Source organism: Lycorma delicatula, chromosome 1 (genome assembly GCF_047948215.1).
Source record: "Lycorma delicatula isolate Av1 chromosome 1, ASM4794821v1, whole genome shotgun sequence".
Classification (NCBI taxonomy): Eukaryota; Metazoa; Arthropoda; class Insecta; order Hemiptera; family Fulgoridae; genus Lycorma; species Lycorma delicatula.
Genome location: NC_134455.1, coordinates 203,534,100 through 203,549,052, shown reverse-complemented (window position 1 = coordinate 203,549,052; position 14,953 = coordinate 203,534,100). Strand labels below are relative to the sequence as shown.

At 28.8% G+C, this 14,953-nt stretch overlaps 1 protein-coding gene across 2 annotated transcripts in view; it reads left to right on the top strand.

The window, feature by feature from the left end:
• LOC142327602 (clarin-3) overlaps nucleotides 1-14,473 on the top strand; it is a 107,095-nt gene extending 92,622 nt beyond the window's left edge. For both annotated transcript variants that reach the window (XM_075370809.1, XM_075370803.1), the window contains 4 exons: nucleotides 927-1,182; nucleotides 5,327-5,515; nucleotides 12,794-12,929; nucleotides 14,212-14,473. In XM_075370809.1, the coding sequence (XP_075226924.1) occupies nucleotides 960-1,182; nucleotides 5,327-5,515; nucleotides 12,794-12,929; nucleotides 14,212-14,347 (684 nt within the window). In that variant the 5' untranslated portion in view covers nucleotides 927-959 and the 3' untranslated portion in view covers nucleotides 14,348-14,473. The remainder of the gene's footprint in view (nucleotides 1-926; nucleotides 1,183-5,326; nucleotides 5,516-12,793; nucleotides 12,930-14,211) is intronic.
• Nucleotides 14,474-14,953: the final 480 nt, after the last annotated feature.

Below are 14,953 nucleotides of genomic sequence, written 5' to 3'. Positions count from 1 at the left end.
CAAACTCTTCTTGGAGTACCTAAAGAAAATTACCGACAGTACATTTTTTTCTTAAATACTGAAAATTTTCTAGGAACTTCCATTTTGGTAATTCTAAAATTACAAATCAATCGTTTTGTCTATAAGTTGTGGTTATACATAAACCGCTACTTAATTATAAAAATGAATTCCTTCATTGCGAACGTTCGCTTTTCATATGTCACTTTGTTTATGCCTTCTACTCGCTGATTTTTTTTATAAAATGATCTTTGTGTGTGGGTTGGAGTTTTGGAAACTGTATAATATTTCTACTAATAATTGCAGCCACTTCATCTTCCTCATTAAAATCGTACATTAAAGATTATAATAAATATATTTTTAAACTGTTGGTTTTTGTATCTATGACCGTTAAAATTTTTGCTATAACCTTCAATCATAGCTATTAATTAAATTTAATGTTCTTTTCTTATTAGCGATATAAACATTCATAATCTAAACTGTGAAGAAACGATGCTACAGGACTTACTGAATTAAAGTAGCATAAACAGGTATTATGGTTCGCTGCAAAGAACTCAACCGGTTATGATAAAAATCTGACATCCACTTCCACTTCCTAAGTTACGTTCTTAATCATTACTGTAAAACTCTCGCATTACTGCTTGAATGCCACCTAATAAAAGGATCTGAATAAAACATAAGTCCGGTGAAACAATTCTATATAATTATTGTATACAGTTTTGTAATTAAATACACCACAGCAGTGATATTTCAATGCACAATTTAATTAACGCATTTTACTGTATCGTGATATAGTCCCTTATAAGTAACCTCGATTAACAGATAGAAATAAAATAACATATATATGTACCTAAAGCCTGAAATATTATGAATTGTAAACTGTAAAATCGAACTCCTCGTTTTTCATAATTCTGTTTCTTACTTTTCAGAAGAGAATGATCGATCAGTAATCGCTTAAAAAAATGATGAACTTGTACAAACGTGGAATGATCTTCGTGACGTTCCTCGGATCCTGTCTAAGTATCGCACTAGTAGCAGCAGCATTAGGTACAAATTACTGGGTAATTTCTCAAGCTAGAAGAACCCCAAATCCGACAGAATCAGACGGACATATACACTTTGGCCTTTTTCAGGGTAAAAAAGAATTAAATGTAGCATATGGATGGAGAACCTATCAATTCAGTGGTAAGAGATTTTTTATAATTATTTTGATAATATTTGTATAACTTATGAATAAATATTTATTAAATACTATACACCTCTCATATATAGATATATATATATTTATTTATTATATGAGAGTGAATTGTATGAAAGTATTATATTACAAAAATGAATAATTTATAAATAAGTAAATATATATCATCACAGCACCGAGTAGCAATAATAGTCGTAAACTACTATTTATTTGCGTAGTGAAATCCGGCTGCAGTAAAAAGTGTTCTTAAATTAACTTAATTTCTTCAATATTAATTAAATTATTATAGTAGTCTAACTAATTAATTGTTTATATTTTATTTTTAAAATTTTTTTGACATTTTAATGAACAGATCGGTGGGTTAAAGCCAGATCTGTCACGGAACTTAAAAAACGAGAATAGTCAAAAACGGTTACTGTAATTCGGCCAACAAGCATACTGAGAGCATAAGCTGATTTTATAAAAAAAAAAAAAATGATGAAAATGCTTTTTTCACTTCTTTTCGTTATGTGAGACTTCCAAGCATCACAAAAATTCATAAGTCCCAACATCGACAAAATAACTCCATAAAATATGTATTCAATTTGTATCAAATGATGGCTTATTTTACAAATCTCAAGCACCAGGATTTCTAGAAAAAATAAATGTTTTTCTCTTACGTTGTAATTCAGTCGTCAATAGTCATCTTTAAACTTATGATACAATAAATGCAATACAGTTTTTCTTTTGTGACGTTTTGCTATAATTAACGATTCTTGAACGAAGACCAAAAATAAAAAACCATTTGTAATTTTTAGGTGTTAATGATCAAAGTAAAAAATTTTCTTATTTCTATATTTTATTTTTGTCGCTTAATAATGATGGCGTTTACATGTTTAATGAGATAATTTTTAATTCAAAATTTTTCATATGATGAAATTTAGAATCCTGGAAAATTAGTTTTTCGGCAAAAGTAGCTAATGAATTTCTTCAAAATTTAATTTACTGCAAAGACTTATCCTTTATTTCAATTCGTGAAAATCGAACTTTTCGTTTTCAAAATGTTTGAAATCTGTTTTATATCACGTGTACGAAATAAGAATTCTATCTATAATACGTTTTTACTTTATGGTAGAAAACTGTTAACAAATATTAAAAAGAAAAAAATTGCTGTAGAAAAATAAAATACATAAATTTTACCTCCTTCTGCGAAGTACAAGAAAAAAATTTGGATTTAGGAGTGTTATAACATCTAGTTATGCACCTTCCCTTTTGATTGCAATTTACTGGACCAAAAATGTCTAAAAAAGCCCGAAATCCAAAAAATTTAGATTTTAGATTTTTTTTCTTAACTGCCCTCAAATGTTTAGTTAACAGCATAAATAATTGGTTTTATTATTACAACAACAAAAAACAGAAAATACAATTTATTTACAGATTATCAAATGTATACATTATGTTTAGCGGACAAATAAGATTCAAAGTTTGTAGTAATGTCACAGATATCGTTTGTCGACATTAATATAACATTAAATCCTTCCTTGTCTGTCCGATAAATATCTTTTATAATATCTTTAATAAGCCCTCAATGAGAGCTTTTCAATTATATATCATAGCTGGTACTTATTTTCATCGGTTCCAGAATTATAGCCCAAAAAATTTTTAATTAATGAATTGTTTGGGTCTTACAAAGGGAGGCATATTGGTTCAAATCCTACTTCATTTCCTGTTTTTTTTTTAACTTTTTTTTAAATTTAAATATATCGATTTATTATTATGATTAATCTCTGATTGTAAAAATATTTTACAATAAATAATAATTCAATAATAACAAATAAAATTGAATAAAGAATATATGTAATTTAATAGGCGTACAGGCACATCACATTTTTTATATTAAAAACGATTTAGCAGTTAAAATAAAATGTATTCAAAAATTGGCATTGGATAGTTAAAAACGTCAATAAAATCTTTTTCTTATTGCCGATATTAACTGTTCATTGTTTTATAGGAGATAAATAAAATAGGTTAACTTTAAAGAAAAGAAAATAATCGAAAAAATAAAAGTTGCGTAATACTTTGTTGACAAAAATAATAGTTTATTTAAACCATAGTTACAGGATAGAAATTTTAAACAGTAACATTTATCTACACAGCACTGTATCACTAACTGCGCGGTAGTCATTGCAACAAAGATATTTAAAAAAATAGAAAATCGCCGATAAAATGCATTACGAATTGACGTACTTTCCAATTATTCATTGTCGATGAATTAATTCGATTTTAAATTACGCCCGTACTGCGAATATTAGAACAAATTCCACCCTAAGATCATCTGTGAAATGTACAGTTATGTTCTGGAGCCTGAATAAAATATTTATTTATTTACCGCAAGGAAATGATGGTTACTAAAAACTCATTATTGCTACCTCAATAGTATATGAATTTTCATATCTAAAAATCTCTGACCCCACAGGGAAAAACATACTACCCCATACTACAAAAGGCCTGACGCACCTCAGCCTTAGTAACTTCCGAAGACACTGCATCCCCGCGAAACAGAGCAACCTCACGCCGAAAAGATGATATGCGGTTTCCCCAGCTTCGTTGCCATCAGGCAGAAAGTCATGCAAACTTCTGAGTAAAATTTCAGTTTTATCTGAAATCACACCGTGCCGGATCAAGAAAGCGGACAGAAGAACGTTGTCGTTTACGTCCCAGTACCCTATACACTACTCCCGACGGGTCTTTGTTCGCCTGCTCGTTCACAAAAAAAACGCCATGAATCCCTTTTTGCAGAACGAACCTTGTGAAAGTAATAAGATCTTCGTTCCTTATAGTCCTAAACAAGCACTGCCCACCGCTCAACATCACCCTCACGTTGAGATGCTCTCCGTAAACGGCTGACAGTCTGCTTCGGATCCGACAGTTCCCTATTCCACCATTGGGCTAACCGCTCTCGACCAGAACCAGAAAATAACCAGAACTGAGGGAAATGGAATTCTCAGCGGCATCAATAAAAGCCGCCGACAACCTCTCTGCCAAGTCCTCTAGATTGAATGTCTCCAAACTCCGACCTAATACTCGGAGCTTTTTTTTTTTTGATTTACAGGAAAATTACATCGGTAGCACTCACTCAAGCCACCAACAATCTCATGTACAATTAATCAATGATCACTTGAGCAATCATCCACCACCTTTCAATCATAAACATTGGCAGGAATAAACCTACAAACGGTGACATCGATGTTTACTTCTACAAATAGCCATCACCCAATCAACCATACCCGAGTATGTGGACACTCACCAGAAACATTGAAAACTTTTAATCCAAACTGGGCTATGAAGCACTTTATTAACTCACCACCATTGTTGGTGAGACCTCTATGCCACAAAGAAGACTTGGTATTAACATCTACACCAATTATAATCGGACTCGGAACAGAGAACCTCAGGACCTTGTCCCAAAACTCAAAATGATGATCAGCAGGGTCTCAGTATGAAAGTATAAATTTACAACATAAATATGCAAGTTCTGAACATCCATCCTAACAACAACATGATGTTGATGTAAGGGTGAATTTTTATGTTTTAGGTGCCCTTCTGCACAAGACAGCAGACATACTACTGAAACCATAATAGAAATGTTTCCAAGGGGAAGGAAATCCTGGCAGATCCCCAGACACAATATACGAATGCTGCAGCAACACAATATCCAGTCCACATCTCAGGGCAATCTCACCAAATTCAATCTGGACTATATAAGCACTCTGTGCATTTAACTGTCTGAATCTAACCATGTATTGATTTAACATATAAATCAACAGCCCTCTGATAACAGAGAGCACTGTCGGTGTCCAAACCGACAGCACTTGAAGCATCACTGTATGCCATTATATTCCTTTACTCTCCAAGAGGCAAAATCTAAAAATAATCTGCCCTCAGCAACTTATAATTTTTTTAAATTTAGTCATCTGCTAACAATTACAATACTGAACCAATAACATACCGTCCATTTATAAAAGGATTTTATAGGGAAAACTTTTAAATTTTGTCAAAATTGAGTTAAAGCAATCACTTACAACACAATTCAATGTAATATTATGATTGATAATTTACTTCAATGATATTATATTAGCTCATTTGTTTTAGTTCTGGAATTGATGAGGCAGGACATAGATTTTATGATCTATGGATATTGGTTAACAACCGTCGTTACCACTGTTATTTCGCTACTATTTACAACAGCAGCTGCTGTATTCGCAGTCATTAATACTGCAACTACACCAATCGGTACATTCACTGGTGTTCCTGGTCTTTATTTATGGAATTCTCTCACAAGTAAGTAGTATTTATCATTCCTTCTTTATGCATGATAAGTAATTTTAAATACCTAATTGAAACAACAACTTGCATTTATCCAATAAATCACCTCTACTAACTGACTTTAGTAAAACAGGTATAGTTTTTACATGTTTACTTTTTTTGGGGCCATTACATAGATGCAACGAAACACTTTTTTGTAAGACAACAGTTATCAAAAGAATATTCTAGAAGGTAATGTAGTTCAGAAGTACAAATTAAAATGTGTTATTTTTATCTAACTTGAGATTGGTAGAGGACAAAGAAAGAGTAACACTATCAATTCATAAATTCATCAGCACAATAAAATGCAGTTAACAGGTTTTTAAAACAACTTTAGCTGAAATTTTTAATTTTTAGAATGTGTTTCTTTGTATTTTCAGTTATCCAGTAGCAGGTGGTACTGTCATAAATGGTACATGTTTTCAAATAATAGGGAAACACCATCAACCGTACTGATTATATGTAATACATACTAGAAATAAAAATAAACCACAAAAAAAATCATGAGCAATTACATATATAAAAAAAAAACAAAATATAAGATTACACAAACACATATAAATTTGGGTAATAATATCTTTGATCAGCATTCCGTCTGTTAAAATATAAATAAATTTTTGTGTTACTTTTAAATTTATGGCTTTCATGTGCTACGGGTAAAATTTTCATGAGTTTAACAACTACGGCATGAAAACATACTTAAAAATTTCTGCATAGTGTGAGCTTTTATGAGGATTAAATTTTTTTACATGGGTCTAGTTAATTTTTATAAAGATATAATTTTTATGAGGTGAAGGTGGTTTGTTAAGAGATTAAATAAATTGTAGTATGTAATACTGAGCATATTTTTTGTACCTCTAGGTAAAACTGCATCCAATCCTTTCAACACAGTATTTAGTGTGGCTATTGAAGTTAATTTTATTTTATTAGTTTATTGCACTTATTTATAGTAAGTAATGTTGTAATGGTTTCTTATTATTTGTGGTTTTGAAAGTGATTTGATAATTTTCATTACTGAAAATGGTGGCAAATTGTGTGAATGTTGACTGATGTAATTTAACATGAGATGTACATTTAACATTACAACTAAATTTCACTATATCCTAAGTAGACAAACATGAATTAAAATATATGAAAAAATCCTTATAGCTGATATACATTTTCACAAAGTAAATAATTATCTCTATAGAACAAATATTCAACTATTTCAAAATATGTTGCATCTGATATGCACATCCATCTAAGTTGACAATAATGAAGATCCTACATGGTAAAATACCTAGTTCATGTTATTGGCTACACTTCTTCATATATAAGCTACATTTTGCACAAATACAAAACAAAAACAGCTAGTGAATGATTGATCAATTTCTTATTCCGGAAAGTTTAGGGATAACTAACGCAGCTTTATAGATTTGAGACTCATAGGTGACTGACTGCATCCCTTCTTATGAGGGTACCTTTAGCAGTATCTCTCAAGTAATTGTCTTCCATCCTTAAATGGGAAAAACTATCTATATATTTAGAATGTTTTTTTTTTTTTCAGTAAAGCCCAACAACAATGTGTTGGGCAAGGACAGTACCAAGGCCAATTAGTATTAAAATATTATTGCAATTTTTTTCCAAGTTGTAATACATATGAAGGAAGGATGTACTCAAAAATGCCATCACTTCAAAACTGATCCCATTCATTCAGATAATCAGAACTTAAGTTATACATTTTTTCATACATCAAATTGACTGTGTATTAAGACAGCTTAGTCTGTTCTAAAAAAATCATATAGCACTTTGCAAAAAATATTAATAGGCAATCTGATGTATTTTTGAAAAGAATTTAATTCTTAACTCAATTATTTGTATTGTATTTTAAATAACTTATTCTTGTAGTTTTGGTAAATTTTAATTAAATGTTTTAACCAAAATTAAATTTATATATTTTTAATGGTATTAAGAAAAATTTGGTGAAAAAACTCTTTGAGATTTTGAGAATCATACTAGTTTTTATTCTATTCAAGTACATGATAGAAGATAGAACCCCAATAATTTGCACTAGAAAAATAAGCTATTTTTTTACAAATATTAAAAATAATAATAAAGTTGATAACCATTGCATCACTTTAATATGGCAGAAATATTTGTGTATTAAAACGTTAATGTGACCACATACTTTTGGATGAAACTGGATTACTAAAAAAGATTTAAATTATTGTAACATTATACAATAATAATGAACAGCAGTTCTCACAAATTCTTATTTGTATTCTTACTCTCTTTAATTTGAAAATTGGTAGTGATTCACCTCATAAATTAATTGAACTTGTAAAAAATCAAATTCAAAACTTTGTTAAAGAAAATCCTTTTTATTACTTCCTTATACAAAATGATGAATGTATTGAGATTGCAAAAAAATTTAGTTTTCAGATTTCAACGAAAATAACCATTTTGACCATCCCTGATTCATTTTGACTAGTTTCAGCATGATATCTGTATGTACGTATGTACATATCTTGCATAACTCAAAAACAATTAGCAGTAGGATGTTGAAATTTTGGATGTAGGACTGTTGTAACATCTAGTTGTGCAGCTCCCTTCTTGACTGCAATCGACTGAACCAAAAAGTCCAAAAAAGCTCAAAATCCAAAAAAATCTATTTTTTACTTGCAATAATAACTTCTCATTGAGAGCTTTTCAACAATATATCATAACTGGTGCTTATTTTCATTGCTTCCAGAATTATAGCCACATAAAATTTTAATTAATGAATTATTTGGATCTTACAAGGGAAGGAACATCGGTTCAAATCAGACTTCATCTCCTTTTTTTTAATTTTTTTTTTTTCACTTAAATATATTGCTTTATTAATAATTATTAACCTGTGATTGTAAAATGTTTTTTTACAATAATTAATAATTCAATAATATCAATAAAAAAAAATGAAAAAATCAGAAGTTATTAGTGAAATAAAATTAATTATATGAACGTTTAAAAATGTGTATATGTAATTTAATAGGCATGTTTCACCAAATCTAATACATTTGATGAAACATCTGATTATTTAATATTAATTGAAAATTATTATTTAGAATCATACTATTTTTTTGGATTTTCTAGTTTAATTTTATTTAATTATTCTGGAATTTTTATTTAATTTTATCTACATTAAAGTTAAGTTACAGAGTGACTGAAAAATAGACCCTCACAAGATCAACATACACAGCGAGACATACATGCCAGATCTTTAATAAATTGCAAAAAATTCTTATCTTTTAGTTCATTACTCCTCTGATATTGTCGGACAATATTCTCCCTAAGACGGAGTTGATCATCATTTTATTTGTTTTTTGTTGCCAATCATTTAATCGCTCTTTGGTTTGATATAATAATTCTTCTGATCTAATTTGTGTACACATTCCGTAGTTTTAAAATTTTCTCTCACTTTATATTCATCATCCCTCTCTCTTATTCTTTTTTATTTTTTCCTTGGTCTTAACATTTAAGAGAAGATTTATCATCTTCTCTTAATGTTTTTATTCTTTCTTTGTTTGCAACATTTTCTTCCTGTTTATTTTTAGTTTGATTTGTAACATTTTCTTTCTTTTTATTCTTTCTTTGATTTTAACATTTTCTCATTTAGTAATACAAGAAATAAAAGTACTTTTACTCTATCCTAATATTTCATGTAAGATTGTTGAATTAATAATTGCATTTGATGTTAATAAAAACTAATATTTCAGCAATTGTGTTACTGTCCACTTTATTAAAGAATTGGAGGAACGTATCTCATTTCCAAATGAAATAAGTTTAAATGAAGTGCAGCAAAAAATGTGTATATGAAATTTAATAGGCATACAAGAAAGTCATGTGGTGTCCACATCAGTTTTTTTTATAATATTTGTCCTTATTCCAATTTTCCCTACAACTATACTGAAGCAGTTAACTTCATACATCTTTCAGTTATTTGAAGAAATCTCAGTTCTAACTGCAACACTTATACTGCTAGTCCATAAAATTTTGCATTATCTCCTTTTACAATGCAGAACAAACATCAACAATACTAACAATACATTAAATTTCCTTAGATATCATATTAGGGTATAATAATTTCTACTCTGCATATCGTTTCTTTGAAAATAATATAATGTTTGTAAGACTACCCAATATGAGTTACAAAACAAGAACAAATGCAACAAGCTTTGCACAGTGACAATAATCATGAGAAGTACACATTTAATGGATGGATGGCAAAAATTTGTGGCTGGAAACTTAAAATTATATGTGGTTCTATAAAATATGTTTTCCTTGAGCAAGAGTTTTTAGAAATGTTTAAAACATAAAATACAATTGCATAAAACTGAAATTACTTTGGTTTACTGAATTAAACCAAACAGCATATTCCATGTATAATTATTTTTATGCTGAGTCATCCAACTATATTTTGGTAAATAAAACCATCTATTACAGTAATTTTATAGTTGCAATCTATCATTAAAACTGATGCTAAGTAATGTATAGTTTGTAATCCCTTGTTTAATATTAACTTTCTTTATTTTTAAGATAGTCACAGTCAGTAAAGAAAAACTTTTCAATTAATGTAACTGGTTCACTATTAAATATCATATTAGTATTTAAATATTGATTAAATTTTAGTTGAAGGATCCAGCTCCACCAAAAACAGTAGTTCATTTTTTAATATTATTCAATAGCTAGTAATAAAAAAAAAAATTTCACTATATATATTTATTTGATTATTATCAATACAGTGATACAACTGAATAGTTATGGAATCATTTTTTTTTACTTAGAATTTTAAAATAATTATATTCATAAACTTTTTGTGTATAATAAGAATCCATTGTGACTCATCATTAAGATTTGATCATTTGTTAGATATGGCATTTTTCATATGGTAGAAAATTGATCCCGTTTCATATAAAAAATGATAATAATAAAATCAGAATGACTGTAACAGGATGTGAACTATAATTACTAAAAATAAAAAATAAATCTGCAGCACTGGGAAATCAGTTTTTGAACAGGTAATCAGAAACATATTTCATTAACTAGATTGATACCTTGTATCAATTCAATTCAAACAGTTTAGTTATAATAAAGTAAACCATAACTTGCCTAAAGAAGGTAAGAATAGTTCTCGCAGCATGGGTATTCACTGATAACTAAACCTGCCAAACATCTCACACCTACACTCTAAAAAACAATTCTTAACAAAAGCCAACTAACTAGTTCAAAAGAAATTTAAGATAATCTCATGTGTTTTTGGGTTTAGTCGTACCTGTTTTTTCAGATTTTACTTGATTTCACATTTGATTTGGTGACTGCTTAAAATTGCACTCATAATTCAATTCACCCATATCTTAAAAAAAGTAAAACAAAAAATCTTAACTTCACAAAAACTAAAGCTAAAGAAAAACAGGGATGAATTCCTTAAATTAAACTGTCATATCAAGTAACTTTTCTCATAAAATAATAACAGATATCATTTATTATTATTATTTATTTTATTTTTTTATTTCATTATGCTAATCATAAATGGAAAATACAGGAAACATGTACCTAGTTATTTGTAAATATTTGGTTCAAACAAATTTAGTTTTATTTACATTAAAAGAAAAAATGAATGATTAGGTACTTGTAAACCAAAGATCAGTCAATTTAGTACACCAAAGATCAGTCAGTTTAGTAATACCAAGGTAGAGCATACACATAAATGATATGGTGACACATAGCTTAAAATTGAAAAAAAAATTGAAACAGCACAAAGAGAAGCGGCTGGGCAATGGATAGTGGCTGCAGCAATACTCATTTATGTCTTCTATTTCCATTACTTTGATGACTTATGAAACAGTCCAGTTCCAATTTCAATTCAAGAAGTTCTCATAGTTTTATTTAACTTACCCTATTAAAATATGCACTTCTGGCATTATGAAAAGTTTGCAATTTGTATCAATTTTTTACTAATTTTACAAAGTAAACTTTTGAACTGAAATACTGAATGTTTCTTTTTTCAATTATCAGAATAATTTTAAATCTTTTTGTAAAAATGCTCTTGAATATTTTTTCTCCTAGCAAAACAGATTTATCAAAATTTTAATTCTCATATAAATAGAAACATTTGTTTGTCAAATGTTTCATTTAAACTGAAACATCTTTATCATCAAATACTGTGACTGACAGTTTGTAGAATTCTGTTGGCATTAGGATATACCACTTCATATTACCACATCACCTAAGTGCTTACCACTGCCATCTCTCAACCATACAGCTTACTTGCAACCTCTATACACAATTAACAAAATAAAATCTGAGAAAATGCATAACTTTGATATAACTATTTCAGTACATTTATAAAACAAATACACTGACTGTTCCTCTTACCAACAATTTATAAATCAAGAATAATTGCCAAAACACAGTGCTGTTCATAAGCAGAAATAAAGAATGAACAACAAAGGGGAAGAGATTATAATTATGTTTAACTTGAACACTAAAATAAGTTCTACTCCTTACAACTCTGCATAAACCTTTGATTCAATCTTCAGCCCATTTTAATATTCTGCAGCTTGAATTGAAGCTCTTTACTTAAATCTAAGTGCTTTATTTACAGTATTATTCTAAAGGAAAAATTATTTTCATTATTACTCTTTATAACACTGAAACAAAATTACAGACTTTAGGCTAGAAAAAAAATTACATTTTTTAAGAACAACTCAGACATAGTTTTGCCTGAATAAGCTACATTTTTAACATGTCCAATTACTAACAAAAAGAAAAAAGTTTGTTTTCTTTGACCACACAATAAATCTATTTGGGAAATATATATGTTAATGTTCCCATACGTCCACAGATTCACACAACAGAATTTCTTTACAGTATTTTTCACCATAGCACTAATTAATGGATATCAATTAAATATACAAGTAGCCATATTTTGAGTAAATTCTTTATTAATCTTTATATGTATAAGTGTTATTGTGAATGTGATGTGCATCATTTGATATATAAAGAAATACTAATTTTAATAATGCATATTGACATAATTAAGTTCAAACAACTGGCAACTATAGCAGTAACAAGATAACACATTTATTTACATTTATAGAAAGAAATAAACATATTGATATTACAAATAAAGAGGAAACAAAGTTGGGGCTGACCAACTCCTTTAAATTGATAAACTTCAACAAAAAAAATAGGTGATATAGTAAATCCTAATTTTATAATTCATTTGTTTTGCAGTTATTCTACAAATGTTTGCAGTTTCATTTTGGGTAGCACAATTTTCAAAAAAACTGCAGCATAATGTGATGAGTTTAGAAGACAGAAAAAACTTGTGGACTTCTGAAGGAATGGCATCATATGGTCACTCTTTTTGGTAAGGGTTTTCAAATCTATCATTTCCTAAGTAACATTTCATTACTACACAATAACTGAAAACATCGCTAGATTATTAGTTTAATTCCAGTAAAATGTGTTCATTTACTAAAAAATACAATGATTTAATCATACATAACATACATGTGACATAGAGATGAACTATGCCACTTAAGTGTAGTAATAATAGTCATCATCACAATGCAAATATCCATTCATTAATTACTACTGTAACTGTATAATTGCAAGCTTGCTACACTAATACTGCTACTATTATTAAGTCACTTTGAATTTAATCAGCAAAGAGGCAGTTCCTGAAATTTATCTTTTGTTATTTCATTTCTCATCACTTACCATTTAATTCAATGATCTATTTATTAAGTTAAACTAATAATATCAGAAGTCACATGCAGTGGATTTTAGTTTACATTGATATGATTTTCCAGGAATTGAACTTATTTTTTCCATGAATATGTGCTGGTTGCAACATTTCACAATTGCTGTTTATGCATGTGCACACTATACATATATGTTCAGCTAATTTGAGTTTTTATTGGTAGGCAGGATTTCCACATATATACTATAGTTTGAGTTTACACCATGTTGGATGTAAATTCTAAAAAGTACGAAAATTTGGTTAAAATAATACATATTAGTATTTTTATCACTGTTTTTACAATTGTACACGAACAATTTTTAGTCACTTTAATGGTATAATTCAGCAATTTCATTTCCAGTGAAGAAATCTTTCCAAGAAAAAAAGAGCAATCTATCAGTCATGACAAATGATAGGGTCAAAAGTTATCAGATTTATAATAACAATTGAAATCTTGTAAGATTATGTTGAATAGCTGATATTTTACATTCAAAATCACACCTGCAAAAAAAAATTGTCAATAAATATAAAATTATGAAATCAGTGTTGCACAGCAATTCATCCTTCACAACAAACAAGTTTAATTAACAGTGAAACAGTTGTGGTTGTTTCACTTGGATAATAATCACAAAATGGGGCAAAAGCTTTCGTGTTTTATTTCATAACTTACTACAGAAAGTTAGTTAGTATTTCAATTCAAGGGCACCTCACCGACCAAGGCTCTGATTTAGTAAAAATTATTCTTTCCTGGTTATCATCAATACCTTGATCATAGTTAATCTCACCTGAACAAGTCAAATTACAAGTTCAAAACAACTTTTCTGCTTAATGAAACAAACAAGACATTTTTGTTTTGTTTTATTATTTCACTTGAAATTAATACTACAAAAAATATTTTCCATTCTAGGTTCATGGTAGCAGCTGTTATAGTCCACATCATTAATTTAAATTTCATTTACTTCGGAACAAGTGACTCACGAGAGAAAAAGTCTACAGTACCAGTAACAGAAGAAAAAGGAAATGGAGCAATCATGCTCTACTGAGTGCGAACTTGTAACTTTAGTTCAATTTCACAAGTCATGCCATTTAATAATTAGCTTGTAATAAAATTATTTTAACTTTTGTATATAAATATTGTTTTTAATAAAATAAATAACAATTACAAGATAGCTGATTTACACTAATATTTTACAACCTTCTACCACATAAGCTTGAGTATAAATTGTCTATATCTTGCCTGCAAAAAAGAATAAACACAAGCCTGAACCAAACTTTTGTTCCAGGTTATTGACAGTTTGGTTCTGAGGGTCAATGTATCATAACCACTTGCAGCTCACAGAAGAAAACTGGTGTGTCGAATGTTGCCAAATATACCTAACTTTAGGTATATTTCCTAAATACCTTCTAGGAATATACCTTTTTCATCTCTCTCTCTCTCACACTGCCACTGACCTAGCAATTCTGTTCTCTGAAAGTTAAGCAATAGCCGTTTCCTGAAATATAATTTAATTTTATTTGGCATTTTATTTTTACTGTAGGCTTGTTATATTTTTTTGTAATTAGAATAGGCGACAATGTATTTATTTTATTTTTACATTAACAATTTACAATCATTATTATTATAATAGTCGCTACAATCTATATTTTAA